Genomic DNA, 16,134 nt, shown 5'->3' with positions numbered 1-16,134 from the left:
AGCCATTGTCTGTAGTTGAATTAAAATCTTTTAGTGGTATTTCTGTTTGCTAAGACCAGGGTTAATAATTCATGGAGACATATCAAATTTCTTTGAACTTGAGCTTTAAAGGAAGCTACTCCATAAATAGTTTACCAAGCTGAAATGAATGCTAGTAAATCTAATTAGCACCTATGTGATGATAAGGCACAGATATTAAACAGCTGATTTTTTTTTTTTCTTTTTGACTTGTCTCCTTTTGCAGTATTACAAAGAGGGGAAAATAGATGCAGTATGGAAAATAGTTTGAGATTATCTCATCAATATAGTCAGAGGAGGCAAAGGTGGTTATTAATGCTGGCTGCTATCTAGGTGTATTGATTCAGCTTCTCATGCCTTATAATGTATAGATTTCTGCTACTGACAAGATGAAAACTCCTAAGCATCAGCTGAGGAATCTGGGCACATAAGGCAGTGTACATGAGAGCCGCTTTTTCCCTTTATCATGCCGTTCCATTCCACTTCATTGTCAGACCCTTGATTTTCTCAGACTTGTTTGTTGCTAAGGAAACCAGGTTTGCCGATTGTCAGCAGCAGCTGAGCATACTAAGATGCTTTTCTGCTCGTTTTTTTATGGGCAAAAAGTTTATTATACTGCTGGAGGAGAATTTGTATTGAGGATGTCTTGAAACCAACTTTACCTGGGGTTTTCAAACAGAAAGAAATGTTCCAGTATTTAAAACTAGAGTTAGACTAAGGAAGTGCTCTTAGCATGTTCTTGTCTTTGACTTCCCAGGTTCCTTTAGAGCTGGTGTTTTTATTTTGGTTATCTTCTACCATATTGCAGCCCTTGCTGAAAGGGCCCTGTGCAGTCAGGTTTTTATAGCTAATTCCTTTGTGGTGCTGAAGTGAGATGATGATAACTTCATACAGGACCTAAATGCACCCACTACTGCATTTTTTTTCTTTGCTGGTCTGCGGTGCTGGAGTGAGAGACAGCAATTCTACAGGAAGAAGGTAGAATGCTATGGAATATTTAGTCAAGAAATGATGTAAAGATGAGGACATGAAGCATAACTGTAAATTACCTCTCAGGGACATCTAATTTTAAGTGATTTTGCAGTTTCCTTTGTGTTCAAATATTATTGTATATAACAACATACAGAATTGTGTATTTGTCTGTCTTTTCCTCCCTTAGATTTCATTTAATTCAGTGGATAGCACTTTACATGGAACTGCTTTTTCTTTCTTGTCAGTGAATTTATACTAGCAGAAGCAAACACTTAAGAAAGTGTTGTGCCATTGATTTTTTGCTTGGATTTTTAAAGTTTTATTTTTATAATTATTTAAAAAGATAAAATAATAAAATTTAAAGCCTATTTTAAGGCCAGAGTTCAGTCTGAAACAATTAGCAAACCATTTGCCTTCAGTGGAACTTTTTTTTTTTCTCAGCATTAATATCTCAGGTTTTCTTGATTAGTTTTGTTTGAGGTTTGTTTGGCTTTTTGCAATTGGTCTTGTACTTTCTTACAGATAAAGATGCTTTATGCAACTAATAATTTGTATAAAAAGCTAATTGATTAACTATTTGCATTAAAGGCAATGTAGAGGGAAAACTTCACACTCCCTGAATATCTGCTTTTGAAATGGATAAGATTTAGTGCTGATAAAGGACTGTTTCAAACACTTGGACATTTTAAATCTTGGTTTATAAATGTTTGTCAGCATTTAGTAAACTATCAAAATAGGTATTCAAACGATGGTCTATTTACATGATCTGCTGAGTTGTTGCAGTTCAGGGATTTTTTGACAATGACTATTAAGAAATTTCTTTCATTTACAGTGTCTTCAGCAAACACACCTGCTATAGATTGTCGTCTGTTTAGAAACAGCCTCTTTGTGGGTTTTAAAAGGTAAGTTTGTTATATGAACACTTTCTTTTTCCTGTGTAACAAAGTTCCCTCTCTTTTTTTATCTTGTTGAACACAAGTCTGTCCAGTCTTTTGTCCCCTGGTCCATGTTTTAAAAGTAGCATTCCAAGTGTAGTAGGAGATACTGTTGTTCTTCCCTGCTTTCCTCATTTTCCTGCCTCTCCTATATATGAGCGTACACTTGAAACATTATATGTAGTAGATGAAAAAGAATTTCATTATTCTTTGTTCTGTGCTTTGTGCCCTTATATAAACTTAGGGCAGTAAACATTTGGGTAGTAAACATTATCTTTATTCACTTTTTTTTTTTTTTTTTAATAAACAGCTGTGCTACTGTAAGATTTCCCTAAAGATTGTCACTATTAACCAGTAAAGTAATAGGGTGCTTGATGAAGATGAAATACCAGTAGGACCCTCGCTTGTTCTGCTACATCTGCTAACTTTCTGTGCCCTCTGGGTTAATATGGCTCCTGAACACTGACACGTAACACCTAGTTCTGAGCTACATTGCCAGAACTTTGTGTTCACAGTCATATGGTCCTGTTCTGCAAGGAAGGTTCCTTGTGTATTTGCAAGATTGTCTTAAGCTTATGCAAGTATATGTGAATTAGCAAGCACTTCTACTATGCACTGCTTGCCCCAGTCACATCTTTACAACTGGGAATGATAGGGTTTTTTTCAGCATGCCTACACCACAGGGAAGAAGAGAAGTCACCTAATATTACTGAGGACCAGGGTTTGAAGGCTGATTTTGTTATTTCTTGGAATTTTGTAATGAGTGTGAATTAGAACTGTTTTTGGTTGGATATTAGTGAAACGTAACAGGTGAATATGACCAAAATAATTTCCTAGTAAATTGCGTGTTCTATCTAGCTGATCCTGTTGTATCACAGGAAAAGGAGGAGAAAAAGCAAACCAGTGTTGAAATTTGGTTTCTTAGGTAGGCCCTAGCTGGCCTTGGCATCCAAGGGATAAGTGAAATAATATTTTAGATCCAGTAGGAGTATGTTGTTATTCCTTTAATACTCAGCCTCAGAATCATCTGTTTCAGATTTATTAAGTAACAGATTTTCTAAAGACATTTTCTGTCTATAAGTATAGATAAATATCCAGCTGAAGTAGGATTTTCACTAGAAAGCAAACCATGCTAATGTTTACCGCACACAACCAACACTAGCCTGAAATATCAGGTGTCCAGAATGTGCTTTTAAAGTATCTTTAAAATGCCATCATCTTGCTAGCAAACTAGTTGCTAAATATTACATTCTGCCCAAGTGAAACAGTTACTCTCCTCATGGTGGGAACAATTCCTGCTGTTCTGATTACAACAGTTATTGACCATCTGGGCTGAAAGTTCAGAATTCTGATAGAAATTAAGGTTAAGGGTCTTTTGATGTGATTTTTTTCTGGGGGGGGATGGGGTGGTGGTGGTTTTTTTTCACTTTTTACCCCAGCTTTCATTGCCACTTTTAAGTGTACCAGAAGTTTTGTTTATCTGTTTTATATTATTCTTTTGTTTGCCTTTTTTGCTACCTGGTTTCAGACACTGTGTTCAAGGTCACCTGTGCTCAGATTTTACCCTTACATTATTTCTGAAAGCATACCTCACCTTTTGCCTTTTCTGTTTTAAACTTAATAGCTATAACAGCGTGAGCATGAAACTTGAGGGTGTGATAGGAGAGAAGAAAGAATATTTGCAGGTTTTGTAAAGACCACAGCAAAATTTTATGGCTAAATGCAGGCCTTGAGTGTTCAAATGAACAAAGTTCAGGATTGGAGTACAAAAGTACAGGGTAGGGATGCCAAGGACATATGAACAATGTCTGTGGCAGACTAGTTTATGGATTTCTGTTAAAACTGCTCTTCTCTAGTAACTGCTTCAAAGTATTCCCATTCTATTTGCCTGATGTACCATTACTATTTCAGAGTCAAGTACTTTAGGAAATTGATGCATTTGATATCTGCAGTTCATTGTCATGCTGTCAGTGGTGGAGTGAGTTCACCCAACAAAGCTTAACTAACCTCACAGATGGCATTTTCTTTTTCCTCTGTGTGGACCTGCATTTGACTCATTTTCAAATACAAGTGGCAGTTGCACAGAAAGAACAAATGTTTCATAGGCTTGAACTTACTAAATCCTAAATTTTTGTGATTGCGTTCAAGGCTTTGTGCATCTGTTCAGACTGACATCTTACTTTCCTTTAATGAGAATTACAGGAAGATAAAATCATGTAATAAGTTTTTGTTCTCTTACCCTTGCCTATGTTAGTGCTGTTTTTAGTTGTCAGAAAGTTACAATTTTTGAAAACTTGTAACTTCCAGTGAGACTTTTGAAGTTCTATGAATTACAGGAAAATGTGAGGTTTTTAATAATTGAGACAGCTGGTTTACATTAAGATGTCGGGGATTTCATACTTTGGTGAACTGGTTGACATGATTTTTAGTTGTAACCTCATGATGTACAGAGAATGTTCATCCTCAAACTCTCTTTCAGTCTATGAGTGGAAAACTCTGTGTTTTGTTTTCTGCTTTTTAAAATATTACGTGTTTCTCTCACTATAATGACCATTATACCTTAAGAGATTTAATTACTTTATTTTTTTGCATGGAATAGATGCATTAGTAGCTGCCTGTAGTTATCTTGGTGTATAAAATGTCTAACGCACAGTAGAGTTTTTTTTTTCCTAGCAAATTCCATGTATCAAGTGCTTTCCATGTAAAGTGCAGCTTGAGAGAAGCTTATTTTCTTGAAATGCTAAATAGAGAAGTATAAAACAAAAAAAATACAATTAGGATATGTTAAAAAATTGAACTAAGACCAAAGCTAAAACACTTTCTAGTCGTAAGTGATCTATTTGGAATGTTGGATTATTTTAAGTTTTTTAGCAGAAATCACAGCCATATTGATTATAATAAAAAGCCCTAAAGTTATTCTGTACAAACTGGTTTAAACAGTATGTGTCAATTATTGTATTTTCATTTCATTTAAATAAGATCCTCAGTGTTAATGTTCTGTGTTGTTTTAAAGAAAGCTACAGGAGTAAAATAATTTTGTTGCTTTTGTTATCCTTTGCTGCCCTCTTCAGCTCAGATGATGTACATCTATGGAGCAAGGTAAGTGGAGATAAAACTGTAAATCAAGATTCTTCTGGCATCGCATGTTTATGGTGCATTATTGAAAATCTGAATTCTGAGACTGAAAATGGTAGACCTGCTAATTTGAGCAAGTCAGTGGCAGATCGAACAAGTGTATCAAACTGAGTTTTCAAATCAGACAGTTATGTGGAATTGGGAAAAATCAAGTGTGGTGTTACTGTATCATTTAGCTTATTCTACTGCAGTTTCTAGATCAATGTGGTTACTGCTGAAAGTGGTCGTAGTTTCTGGACCAAAGTCTGCCATGGTTGTGCCATCAGGCATCAATTAACTTTCCTGCCCTCCTTAAACTTTCTCTCTGTCCTCATCCTGGTGCTAACAAAATAGAAAGGCAGACGTAGTTTTTCAAAGTTTTTGTTATATCACTTATAGCATTGAAGTCAGAGCCAAATAAAAGAAATTACGGGTATGAACTCAAAGGGAAATTACTGATCATCTTGCCCAACCCTACGTTAGGCTACATTAGAAAGAAACTGCAACATAACATGGTTGTTACATTTTGCACAGTATTAGAATAGGGGAGATGTTGGCAAATACTGCTTTGGATGTGGTTTCAGAATTTGGGGAAGGGATGCACTGTGCTTTTTATTGTTATTCTTCAGTACTGTAACTGCTGATTAAAAGTACATTTTAGATTTCACAAATCTTGGAATGAAATGGAGCTTGAGATTTGGAAAGTCTCTGATCAATGATTTGCATAAAACCAGTTCAGGATTTTTTTTTTTACATTTTACTACCTTTTACTGCTATGTGATGATTCTGGTGAGAGGATATTTTTGTCTGCTGCCTCTCTCCTTCCTTTTTTGCATTAAAAAAACGGAGAGCAGGGAAAGAAAAAGGGGGATCTCTTATCGGTCCCATTATGAAAATAATTTTGAAGGGCAGAGAGCTGAAGTAATAGTGGTCTGCATGTGAAGTAATATCTAGAGTTAATTTTGTTCTTCATCACAATGGAAGAAAAAGAAATTTTGTTGTCTTCACTAAGTTTAAGAGTAAATACCTGCATTGAACTTGTAAAATAAGAAATGCTAACTTGGAAAGTAAATAGACACTTAGAAATAATATTACACATTTTTTTTCTGTAATTCATCGCTTTTAGTATTCTGGTATTCTGATTCAGAAGAACTGTTATGACTTCCTTGGATTTTATTGCAGAGTGCATTGAGTTATCGTAGGAAGATACGGGGAAAAGGGCAGAAAAAAGCTGTAGTTTCACTGTGAACAGTGTCCATGGTGTTGATAGAAAAGTAATAGATAAGATATTCAGGTGCACATTCGGTATTTTCTGTCATTATTTATTCGTTTTCATCAACAATTGAAGGTCAGGGTTCCTTTTGCCATTACTTAAAACACAGCACTTTGGCAGTGAGAATGCATCTCCTTCTGACTTCTTTGAGATTGCATTCTAGAGTCATGGGAGATAAAAGAAAAATTCTTGAAGCACAATTTCAGTTTTTAACTGACGATGTAATTCATAAAAATGATTCAATTTCCTTAAGAAGAATCAAATGATTTGCAAGTGATGTTGTTTGGGTTAAAGTATTTGTAGGTAAGATGTGGAGGGCTTTTGGGTAAATGCTTCTTTTCTTTCAGTAGAGGTAAAATCTATATATTTCTTTGTTTTGCATGATGGATCAAACGAGTGCTAAATGTAGTTGTAATTAATTTTTATGAACGCATGTTTTGGCATTCAAAATTGTGCTTGTTTACAACAGCTTATTTACAACTAGCTGTACTAGTTACCTTAACTCTACCAGAGCATGGTGAATGTTGTTCCTTTATTTTTCTTTTGTATTTGCTTCTTTCAGATATAAAAAATAAGAAGCTTTTTAGGACAATTTCAGCCTTCTGGTAAATTAGAACATAATTGTAGCATCTCCAGGAGTGACACACGTTAAGCAGTGTCTTAGGATAGCTAACTTCCTGTAGAATGATATATAAACAGAATACTGGAGTGTTCCCTGTCTTAATGCTATACCTCAGAAAGCATTTCTGTTGCAATATTTTTTCAAGAAAACCCTATTATTTACCAAAAAAACCCCTTTGTGTTTCTTAGGGAATGACTATGATGTGGTAAAGACTAATACTTTAACAGAGAGATGCTTTATTATTTTGAGAATTCAATTTCAGATGCTATTTGTCCTTGCTTGCTTCTTTTGGCTGCAATGTACGATTATTCTGTCTCACCAGATAACAGAACTGTTGTACAAGGATGAACGTTATTGCCTGACGCCTCCAGGACCAACTGGTAGAGTTTCAATTTCTATGATTGTAACTTATCCACAAATCCGTTCTTCTGTGTAATGATGGGTTTGAGGGATTACAACAGTAAACACTGATTGCTTCTTTTTGAAAGTGAAATTTGAAAACATGTTGGGTAAAATCCTGATTCAAATAATCAGCGCATATTCTGTGAGATCCACGAGATTTTTTTTTTTAATTATAAACAAATCTTACTGATAATGATTTATTTTTCTGAATTTATAGATCAAAATGGAGAAGGATTACAGTATCAGTGCTTAAATACTTCTTTTAAAAAAAACAGTTTTTCAACCTACTTTTACATTTAGTATTAAAGGTACAGATTTTGTGAGGCGAAATGGTACTTAGTATCCCAAATCTTCTACCTTGAAATAAGTATACTTTTTTTGTTTAATGTGTTTTTTTTTAAAAAGGTTTGGTTTTTCCCCCTCCTTCAGAGCTAGAGGGGCAAGGAGGTATGGGGAGAGCTAACCTTTGGGATGGTAGTACTTGATACTCTTTCTGTTATCGGAAGAGCTACAGGACCCCATGTATTTTTGCACTGCATAGACAAGAAACTTAGCATAATTTGATGAAATCTGTTCATCTTAATTTTCATTGGCTAATAGGCAGTTTCTTCAGTGTTACTTACTCGAATGGTTAAAATATTTTTGTATGCTTTTATATTAATATTACAATATTTAATGTAGCTTGGTAATGGAATATAATGGGTGAAATGTACAGAATAAATATGCAAAGTGTTAGAAATCTGTTTTTTCTTTTGAGCAATGACAAAATATTTGTGGCAACTATTTGGGGTAGCAGGCAGGAAAGGGGGAGAAGGCCTTGGGCAGTACCACTTCTGTCACACGGTAGTGGAAAAAAATAGATTGAAGTAAGATTCTGTACTGAAAAGCTGTCACTAGGTCTGAAAATAATTAATATTCCTTTCACTCACCAGTTAGATATGTGCTCCCAAACCACATAATCTCTATGCCTCAGTGATCATTGTTGCCATTTCAGAGCCTCTCATCAGGGTGACATCTCACACCAAAATGATTTCTTATAAATTAATCTTGATAACATGACAGTCTCGGTAATTTTAGTGGAATGCTTTCTCTTGTTTTTTTTCCACAGAAGCTGTTGGCTATTTTCTGTATCACTTGATTGACAGCATGAGTGACTCAGAGGTACAGGCCAAGGAGGAGCGTTTGAGACAATACTTCCATCAGCTGAAGAAGATGGTACCATTTCATTTTTTGCTACATAATGCCTGTCCTGCCTGACATGTATCTATTAGGTTTGAAATTGCTGCTTTTAAGTACAACCAGACCACTTCTCAATGACATGCAAGAGCTGGAGACTTGAATTACGTCTGAGATAATTTCTGTTAGACAAATTTCAGTTTGGTTCTGTTTCAAAACTCATATAATTTTTTTCCCCACCTCTTGGTACAGAATATAGTTATCCCTACCAGCCACTACAACGGCATTTGCAGACTGCTGGACTCCTCTCAAGTTCCTCAATTAATTAAGGTCTGTGGTTCTATAGCAATTACTTTGAATCTAAAAAAAAAAAATCTCTGAATATATTCTCCTTTTTAAAATAAAAATCTTCATGCAGTGATTATATGTAAGCCTTTTAACCTTTCTATGATTTTTCACTGTTGTAGCTGGTTTCATTACTAATGTGAAAGGGATACATTTAATAAGTGCTGTTTCAAGTCAGTGTAATAATGCTGCAGAACACAGCTTTTTTACCATTGCTATTATATAATTACCTTGAACCTTTTGAGTATGATATGCTTACTTAGAGATTGAACTTCGAGGGAGATCAGTGATATTTTTGTCTTACTGAATTTCAGGATGTAAGGTTGCTGTGTCATAAAAAATCCCTGTCTACAGACAACATTCCAGAAGTAAGTAAATTCACAGATAGCTGTTCTTGTTCTTACTGTAATAATACTGTTTGGATATGGGGTGTAATCACTAGCTTTCAGGTCATGGAAGTATATTAATGTTATTTAAATCTACCATTTGATATTCAGAGGTTACTTTCCAGAGAATGAGTAAAGGCTATCCCAGTTTTCATGTAGACCTGATACTTGACCTTGGAGTTGGCTGAGGTCTTGTGCCTCAGTTTCCCTGCCTGGTAGATATTTTTTTGAAAGTTCTAGTTAGTTAACAGTGGTGGTGTGAGGCTTAATTCATGCTTGTAAATTACAGTGATCCAGTTGAGTGGCAGGAACCATATAAATCCATACTGCTTCTAATGGTCGAGTATCTAGTCTTTACATTTCTGATCTGTGCAAAGGGGCAATGGGAAAAGGAATATTTCCTACTTCCCTGAACACAAAGAACTGAGTGCGATAGAAATAGTAATGCTGACCTTTGTAGATATGTGACTTAATGTTGGGGGTTTTTTTTACTGTATCCTGACTCAAGTCTTCAATTAGTATGTACTATTTAAACAGATAAAAGCACCTTAAATGATTAAAAAATTTTCTTTGAGTATGAAAGAAAAGGATTATTTTGTCTGTCTTTTATTAAAGTGATCCGACAAGTTGTTCAGGGAAAGGGTGTTTTCACAATTGACATTCTTTCTGTTACCTCCATTTAGAGTGCTAAATCTGACGTGTCTGCTTTGGAGAAGAAACTAGAAGAGCGAAAAGCTGAAAACCAGCCTATTACAGATGTCTTGAAACAACTCATACATGCTCTTTGTGAAGAAGAGGTATCTTAAGCAATGCAGAGATAATTGGAAACACATAGCTATATTTTTAAAGGGACATAATGACTGTGTTATGGAAAGACACAGTTAAGCAAAGACAAGTGCAGTGCTTCAGGTTTCATGGTTTGATGCTTATAAATCAAACATAAGTGCAAAAAGCAATTAAATCAAAAGGTTAACTAATTTCAGCAACACCTTGAATGGCATGTTTTGGGGTTGCTGAAGTTTGTTTACAATAATCTGCAAAGTGAATGATAGTAACAGCTGTGATAGGTTTATCATACATGCCAAATGTCCTTTCAAGCCATGGCTCCGGTCTCTTATATCTAGATTGTCAAGCAACTGATACATGCACTAGTCATTTGCAATTCAAATATTAGTAGATTGTTAATGCAGGGATTGAAATTCCATTTTCCTGCAGGAGGAAAGCTCTTCTGAGATAAAGGGTCTCTTGCCTTCATTCGGCAGGCGTCCAGCTGTAGTTTACATTCATTTAGTGTGTGTCTGTAATTTGTGGGGTATCACCACACTTTTGTTCGTTTTCTTGTTCAGGATGATCCTGCCTATAATGCTGGGTATATAGGAACAGTAACAGTTGTGCAGGTGATAGCACAATATTCTCTGCTGCTATGAACACAATTTAGAAAGAGTTGAGTATCTCGCTGGTGTATCTCTACAATTTTGCATATGAAATAAGCCTAGATGGAAACACCATTGCAAGTTCAAAGTGGTCAAATACATGAATAAGAATTTATAGAAAAATAAGCTTTCTATGGAATTATTAAGTAGTTTCTTATTCTTTAGAAAGTAGTTTTGTTAATGTGTTTGGCAGTGTACCAGGTGAAAATGGTTATGAATTCCAAATAAATAAGAGCTGTTTTAAAATATGAGTTAATCATGTTCATGGTCTTGGGATTAAAAGAAAATAAGTCTCTTACTTTAAAAAATGCAAGAAATGTAAATGCAAAGCAAGACAATTAATTTAGAAGTCTATTCTCAAATTAATGTAAAAGGTGTTCTACAAAAATAATGTTTGCGAAACAGCTTTCGCTCTTAAAATTTCCTAAAGCATTACAGCACTGTGTTTTCATATGTGATCCTGCGCTACTAAAAGCACTAAAGCAGTCATGTAACTGCACACTGAATGTATAAGATTCATAATGTCAGATTGACTTTTCCTCTCGTTCACATCTTTGCTTTGTTCCTTTTTTAGAATATGCAAAAAGCCCTTGAAGTGAAAGCCAAATACGAACCGGACATGGTTGTCGGTGGCTATGCAGCCTTAATAAATTTGTGCTGTCGACATGATAATGTAGAAGAGGCAATGAACCTGAAAGAAAAAGTGTAAGTACACCGGCACTGAAACATGTCACAGAGATTTATGCTGATACACAGACCTTGTTGAATTAAGTAGGTTGAGTATTAACCCCCTCATCCATTTTTAATTAGTTTTCCCCAACAATGTATGTGCATTTAAAACAGTCATGGGTGTGGTTTCTGGAAACAAAAAATTTGCTTTGTGTAATTGGACATTAGAAGCAGCTACTTTGTGTGGTCAGTAATTTTATTTTATTTTTAATTTGAAAAAGGCAGATTGCTACATAACATGTGTTCTGTTTTTATTTTAAACGTGCAGAGTGTCTAAATTTATTTTTGGCTTAATTTACAGTTCAGGATGGGTACCTGTATTTTATGTTACAAAGCACCTAGAATGTGTTTAGAGTGCAGGACACCTATATTGTTTTTAGAATAGCAGTGTTTGAGTAGTGTTACTTGAAGACTGTCTACAAACATTCTATTTTAAATTTTTATGTTCAGTTCTTTGGATCTTGGCTGTAAAAGTTAGCTTCCAGCTAAAACATGCCATGCATGACTTAGCCTGGAGCAAATTCTTGCAGATGATCCTTCTATTTGCTCCTTTCCTTTTTCCCTCAAAAGGCTCCTTTTGGTCTGGTGCTATAGTGACTCAAAACCAAGTTATATGTGACTTTCAGGGTCTCTCTCTCTCACATACACCCACAAAGTACTTGCTTAGGTTTTTCAGTAGGTTGGCAGGCAGGTGCTCATTACACCCTGCTAGTGTTAGAAATTATGTGAATTGATTGAGTTGTGAATATAAAGTATTTTGCCACTCTACAAATAAGGGTTGTGTATTGGCTTTGATTGCAGTTCTGCTCTCACATAGTCCCCAGTGTGAGTTTGCAGAAGTGAAATTCAGTCTTCTGCTGGAGTTTCACTGGGGAAACACTTTTTTACTGATCTGCCTCAAGCATAGCCTCATATTGCAAATAAGTGTCTCTTTGGATTGTTATACAAGGAAACAGTGGTGAAAGAATTAATTAACTTTTAGTACTTCCAGAAAAAAGAAACAATGCATAGCAGAAATTTCAAAATAGTGGCTTTTAATTTAGGCAAATAGTTTCAATCTCTCTGTCAAAAAGAATATAGACCTGTTCCAGTCATCTGCATCTGCAGTTTTCTTCCCTGGCTTCTGAAAAATACCCTATTTTATGCAATAACTACCAAATCATTAATTAAACCATGTGATTCTTTCTCAGAGATATAACCTTTGGCTTTTGAGGGTGGGAAGGTGCGTGGATCATATTTTTTAAATCATGTTCTAATGATACACTTTCCAATTTTATCAGATTTTTCCTTCGAGATTTACTATCATTTTTACCTCTTAATGCTGTTGCTGTGTTATGTACTTTTAAAAATAAATCTTTAAGCAGAAGCTATAAAATGTGAGCCTCTGTTGATAAAATTCTTAATGCTTTAATTTTCAGCTTCCCTAAGAATTCACCTGTTGCTCTTGACAGTGGAAAGTACGTAGCACTGGTTGAAGTCTTAGAAAAGCATGGTAGACTGGAAGGTAATCCATTTGCTTTCATTGTGTGTTTCTGCTATATAATAAAGGTATCTTGCCTTGAGAATAAAAATGTGACTTGATATTAATGGTATATCATGTCCTGAAAAGTGCTTGAACATTTTGCATACAAATTTGCATGTGAATTCAACCAGAGATGCTTGGACAGTGCAGGCCATTAGTTTTAATGGATTGGCAAGCTTGTCATTTACATTTGCACAGCTCAGTGCTTTTTGCATTTCTGCAGCTAGTTTTTATTAGCATTGCTGTTTGGATTGAGTTTGAAGATCATGACTTATGGCACAAATTGCGTATGTGCCTAGACTAATGGCTTTGTTTTTGCTTAAGAAGGTCTGAAGGCTGAACATAAAACCTATAAACATAACCCTCTCATAAGAGCCAAGTACTGCAAAAAAAAAAATGAACTTTTCAAAAAGTATATATTTTTCTGTTACTATTCTTTTTTGTGTTTGCTGTTGAATTTTATATTCGATCTGTAAACTGCCTGGAAATTTTGGCTTTTTAATGAGTGTTCTACAAAATTTCATGTTTCTAGATGTTTGCATTAAGCTGTTAGCTCTTTCATTTTTGTAGTTTAGTCTAATAGAATTCTGTGGCTTACATGGTTTGGTTGTCTTTAAAAAGAACTCTAGACTGTTGTTAGCTTTAAAAGGCGATTCTGAATATTGAGTTCTATGACTTTGTAGAGTAGCAACTACACTAACACTATAAAACATGGTTTAAGCCTAGACACAAAATGTAATGGTTTTATTTAAAACACTGTAAAATAAAAAAGCTAATACAGTTTTTTTTCATGTAAGTCTTTGTCTTGGCCTTTTAAGCTTACTGTTAGAAAAATAATAAACAAAGCTGCTGTTGTCCAAATCATAATAAATCAGATCATGTCCACCTCTACATTAAGCAGTTTGAAAATATGAGCTTGCTTTTAAGACCACAAATGTCCCTCAGAAAATAAAATAATTCAGAAATGTAGCCAAATCTAAAGTGGTCAAAACATTCTGTCTATGCAGTAATTAAGAACATTATAAAAATGCACTTATTCCATATACAAAAATGTTTGTTTCCGCCTTACTAATGAAGCTTAATGAACCTAATGTTTTAACATGCAGTCTGTTAGAAAGCTTTCATTGGCTCTCCTTGGCTAATTAGTATCGACACAGCAAACAGGCCCTATCGGTATCAGACCATTAGTCTGGCTGTATATACAGTGTAAACATATCTTTATTATCTGGCCTCGTGACAAGCCATCTGCTGAAGAAACAATGGAGTGATTTAGCAGATGTTAGCATTGAACGATAAAAGCATCCATTTAGTAGAATCTTGCAGCTATAGGGCAGGCTGTACAGGGTTATGTAGTGCAAAGTGGGCACACAGTTCCTATCTATAATTTGTAGTCAAAGTTGCAGGAAAATGATAAAACCATGCTATTGTGGATTTATAATTGTAGTCTCGTTTAGAAATGCAAGTAGTAATTAACTTGAAATCGGCATTATACACCAGAATTTACATTCCTGCTGGGTTTGAAATGCTGTTTTAATAGCAGTTTGTTTTCCCCACATGAAATTACCTAAGGGTCTTTTGTGTTGTTTCATTGTAGATGCTATTAACATTCTAACGGAGATGAAAGAGAAGGATGTTCCTATCTCCGGCAGAACAGTTGCATCTTTTCTCCGCATTCTTAATGCCGCTGCCATGCGAGGTGAAGTTGAAACAGTGAATCGATTACATGACACCATTGCAAACCTGGGGTTGGTGCAAACTGCTGCCCTTCATGCCCCTCTGATTACAGTTCACCTTGAAAAGTAAGCTATGCTTGGGCTTCAGATGAACGAAGTTATGATATTTATATGTGTTCTATGACCTGTGTACACAATTCACAGCTGCGCATACGTGTCTGGAAGTGCTCACGCACGTGCAATTACTGAAGTGATCTTAGAGCAGTAATGAACAAATATGTTTTCTTCATTTAGCTAAGTCTCTTTTCATCAGCTAGACATCATGTCATGATCTCTTGGAACAGCAGCTGTGTTTTACGGGCACATCAGAGATGAAGTGGCTATATGTTGGAATATGCTTATGAATTAGTTTGTTCTAAAGTCTGTTTGACAAGATCGCTATTCAGAGCATGATAGGTGCAGTCTCAGCTCTTGTGGTTAAGTGGAACATGTTTTCACATCAAAAAAGCGTTATTTTGCTGTGCCTTCCAGTATATCTCAGGTGAGTTGCAGGGCGATTGTTGAATACTGAAGTATTTTTAATTCATGTAATTCAAATAATTTGATATCATTCCCAGTAGGCTGCTGTGCTGCTGAATTTAAAATTCAAAGAAAATACTGTCTGGTCTGTTATGTTTGAGGGGTTTTGCCTTTATATACTTGTAGTACCATTTATTAGAGAAAAGGTATTTCGTACAGGCATTCTTTTGGGAAGTATCTTTAATTTCATGTGCATTATTCCTTTGCATAAGTTTTCATTATGAGGTGTAGGCTATTTGAATTAACATGCATATGAATTTTATAATAATTTCCTTTTAAAATTAAGGCAAGAGTTGCTTTTCCTTTACCACATGCACAATCCTTTTATTATTCTTTCGTGTGTCACTTCTGTAGTTCCTGGATTTTTGACGCTTGTAACTAGAGTTTATGAATCAATTTCTTGAGATTTAGTTCATGTAAACAAAATGTTACTGGCATAAATATAACCTCTATCTATGAAATAAATGAATTTTTCATATTGTCATACAAGTCAGCCATTTAGGGGCTTTTAATTCTTGTAGGTATTCTGGGTGTGCAAGGTCTGTATAACATTTCTGTACTGAAAATTCTTGCGCAAGAGCTAACCCTTGGTAAATGTGTGCACATTCTCTTTTAAAAACAGTGTTTTAATAAAGTGGTCAACAGTTAAGAATGTAGTGTGCATCTTCTCCGTCAGTGACTCTGCCTTGGTTGCACCACAAGCTAGGCAGATGTTTATGAAAGTAATTTAACTGCAATCATATGTAACTAATGTGTCGGAAAAAGATCTGATATGCTTTGCAGTGTGCATAAGAGCAGCTGCATTTTGCATAATTGCTTTATGCACATTGACATGCAAGTTGTACTTGGTGCTACTTCAGCTCTTTTCACTTGAGATGTAGTGTACGATGGTGTAGGTAAAAGTGGGATCATGTGCAGTTGAAGAGGGGGACAGTAATGAGTGTTACTTTATTTT

The 16,134-nt window shown here is 35.2% G+C and overlaps 1 protein-coding gene across 2 annotated transcripts in view; it reads left to right on the top strand.

Annotated features, from left to right (window-relative positions):
- LRPPRC (leucine rich pentatricopeptide repeat containing) overlaps window positions 1–16,134 on the top strand; it is an 84,653-nt gene that overhangs the window by 24,794 nt on the left and 43,725 nt on the right. For both annotated transcript variants that reach the window (XM_041413596.1, XM_041413595.1), the window contains exons 14-23: window positions 1,823–1,892; window positions 4,997–5,024; window positions 7,257–7,314; window positions 8,445–8,551; window positions 8,765–8,842; window positions 9,172–9,225; window positions 9,927–10,040; window positions 11,251–11,381; window positions 12,824–12,909; window positions 14,522–14,726. In XM_041413596.1, the coding sequence (XP_041269530.1) occupies window positions 1,823–1,892; window positions 4,997–5,024; window positions 7,257–7,314; window positions 8,445–8,551; window positions 8,765–8,842; window positions 9,172–9,225; window positions 9,927–10,040; window positions 11,251–11,381; window positions 12,824–12,909; window positions 14,522–14,726 (931 nt within the window). The remainder of the gene's footprint in view (window positions 1–1,822; window positions 1,893–4,996; window positions 5,025–7,256; window positions 7,315–8,444; window positions 8,552–8,764; window positions 8,843–9,171; window positions 9,226–9,926; window positions 10,041–11,250; window positions 11,382–12,823; window positions 12,910–14,521; window positions 14,727–16,134) is intronic.

This window comes from Onychostruthus taczanowskii, unplaced genomic scaffold (assembly GCF_017590055.1).
Source record: "Onychostruthus taczanowskii isolate IOZ18803 unplaced genomic scaffold, ASM1759005v1 scaffold42, whole genome shotgun sequence".
NCBI lineage: Eukaryota > Metazoa > Chordata > Aves > Passeriformes > Passeridae > Onychostruthus > Onychostruthus taczanowskii.
The sequence above is the reverse complement of the archived record's forward strand: the minus strand, read 5'-3'. Positions and strand labels throughout refer to the sequence as shown.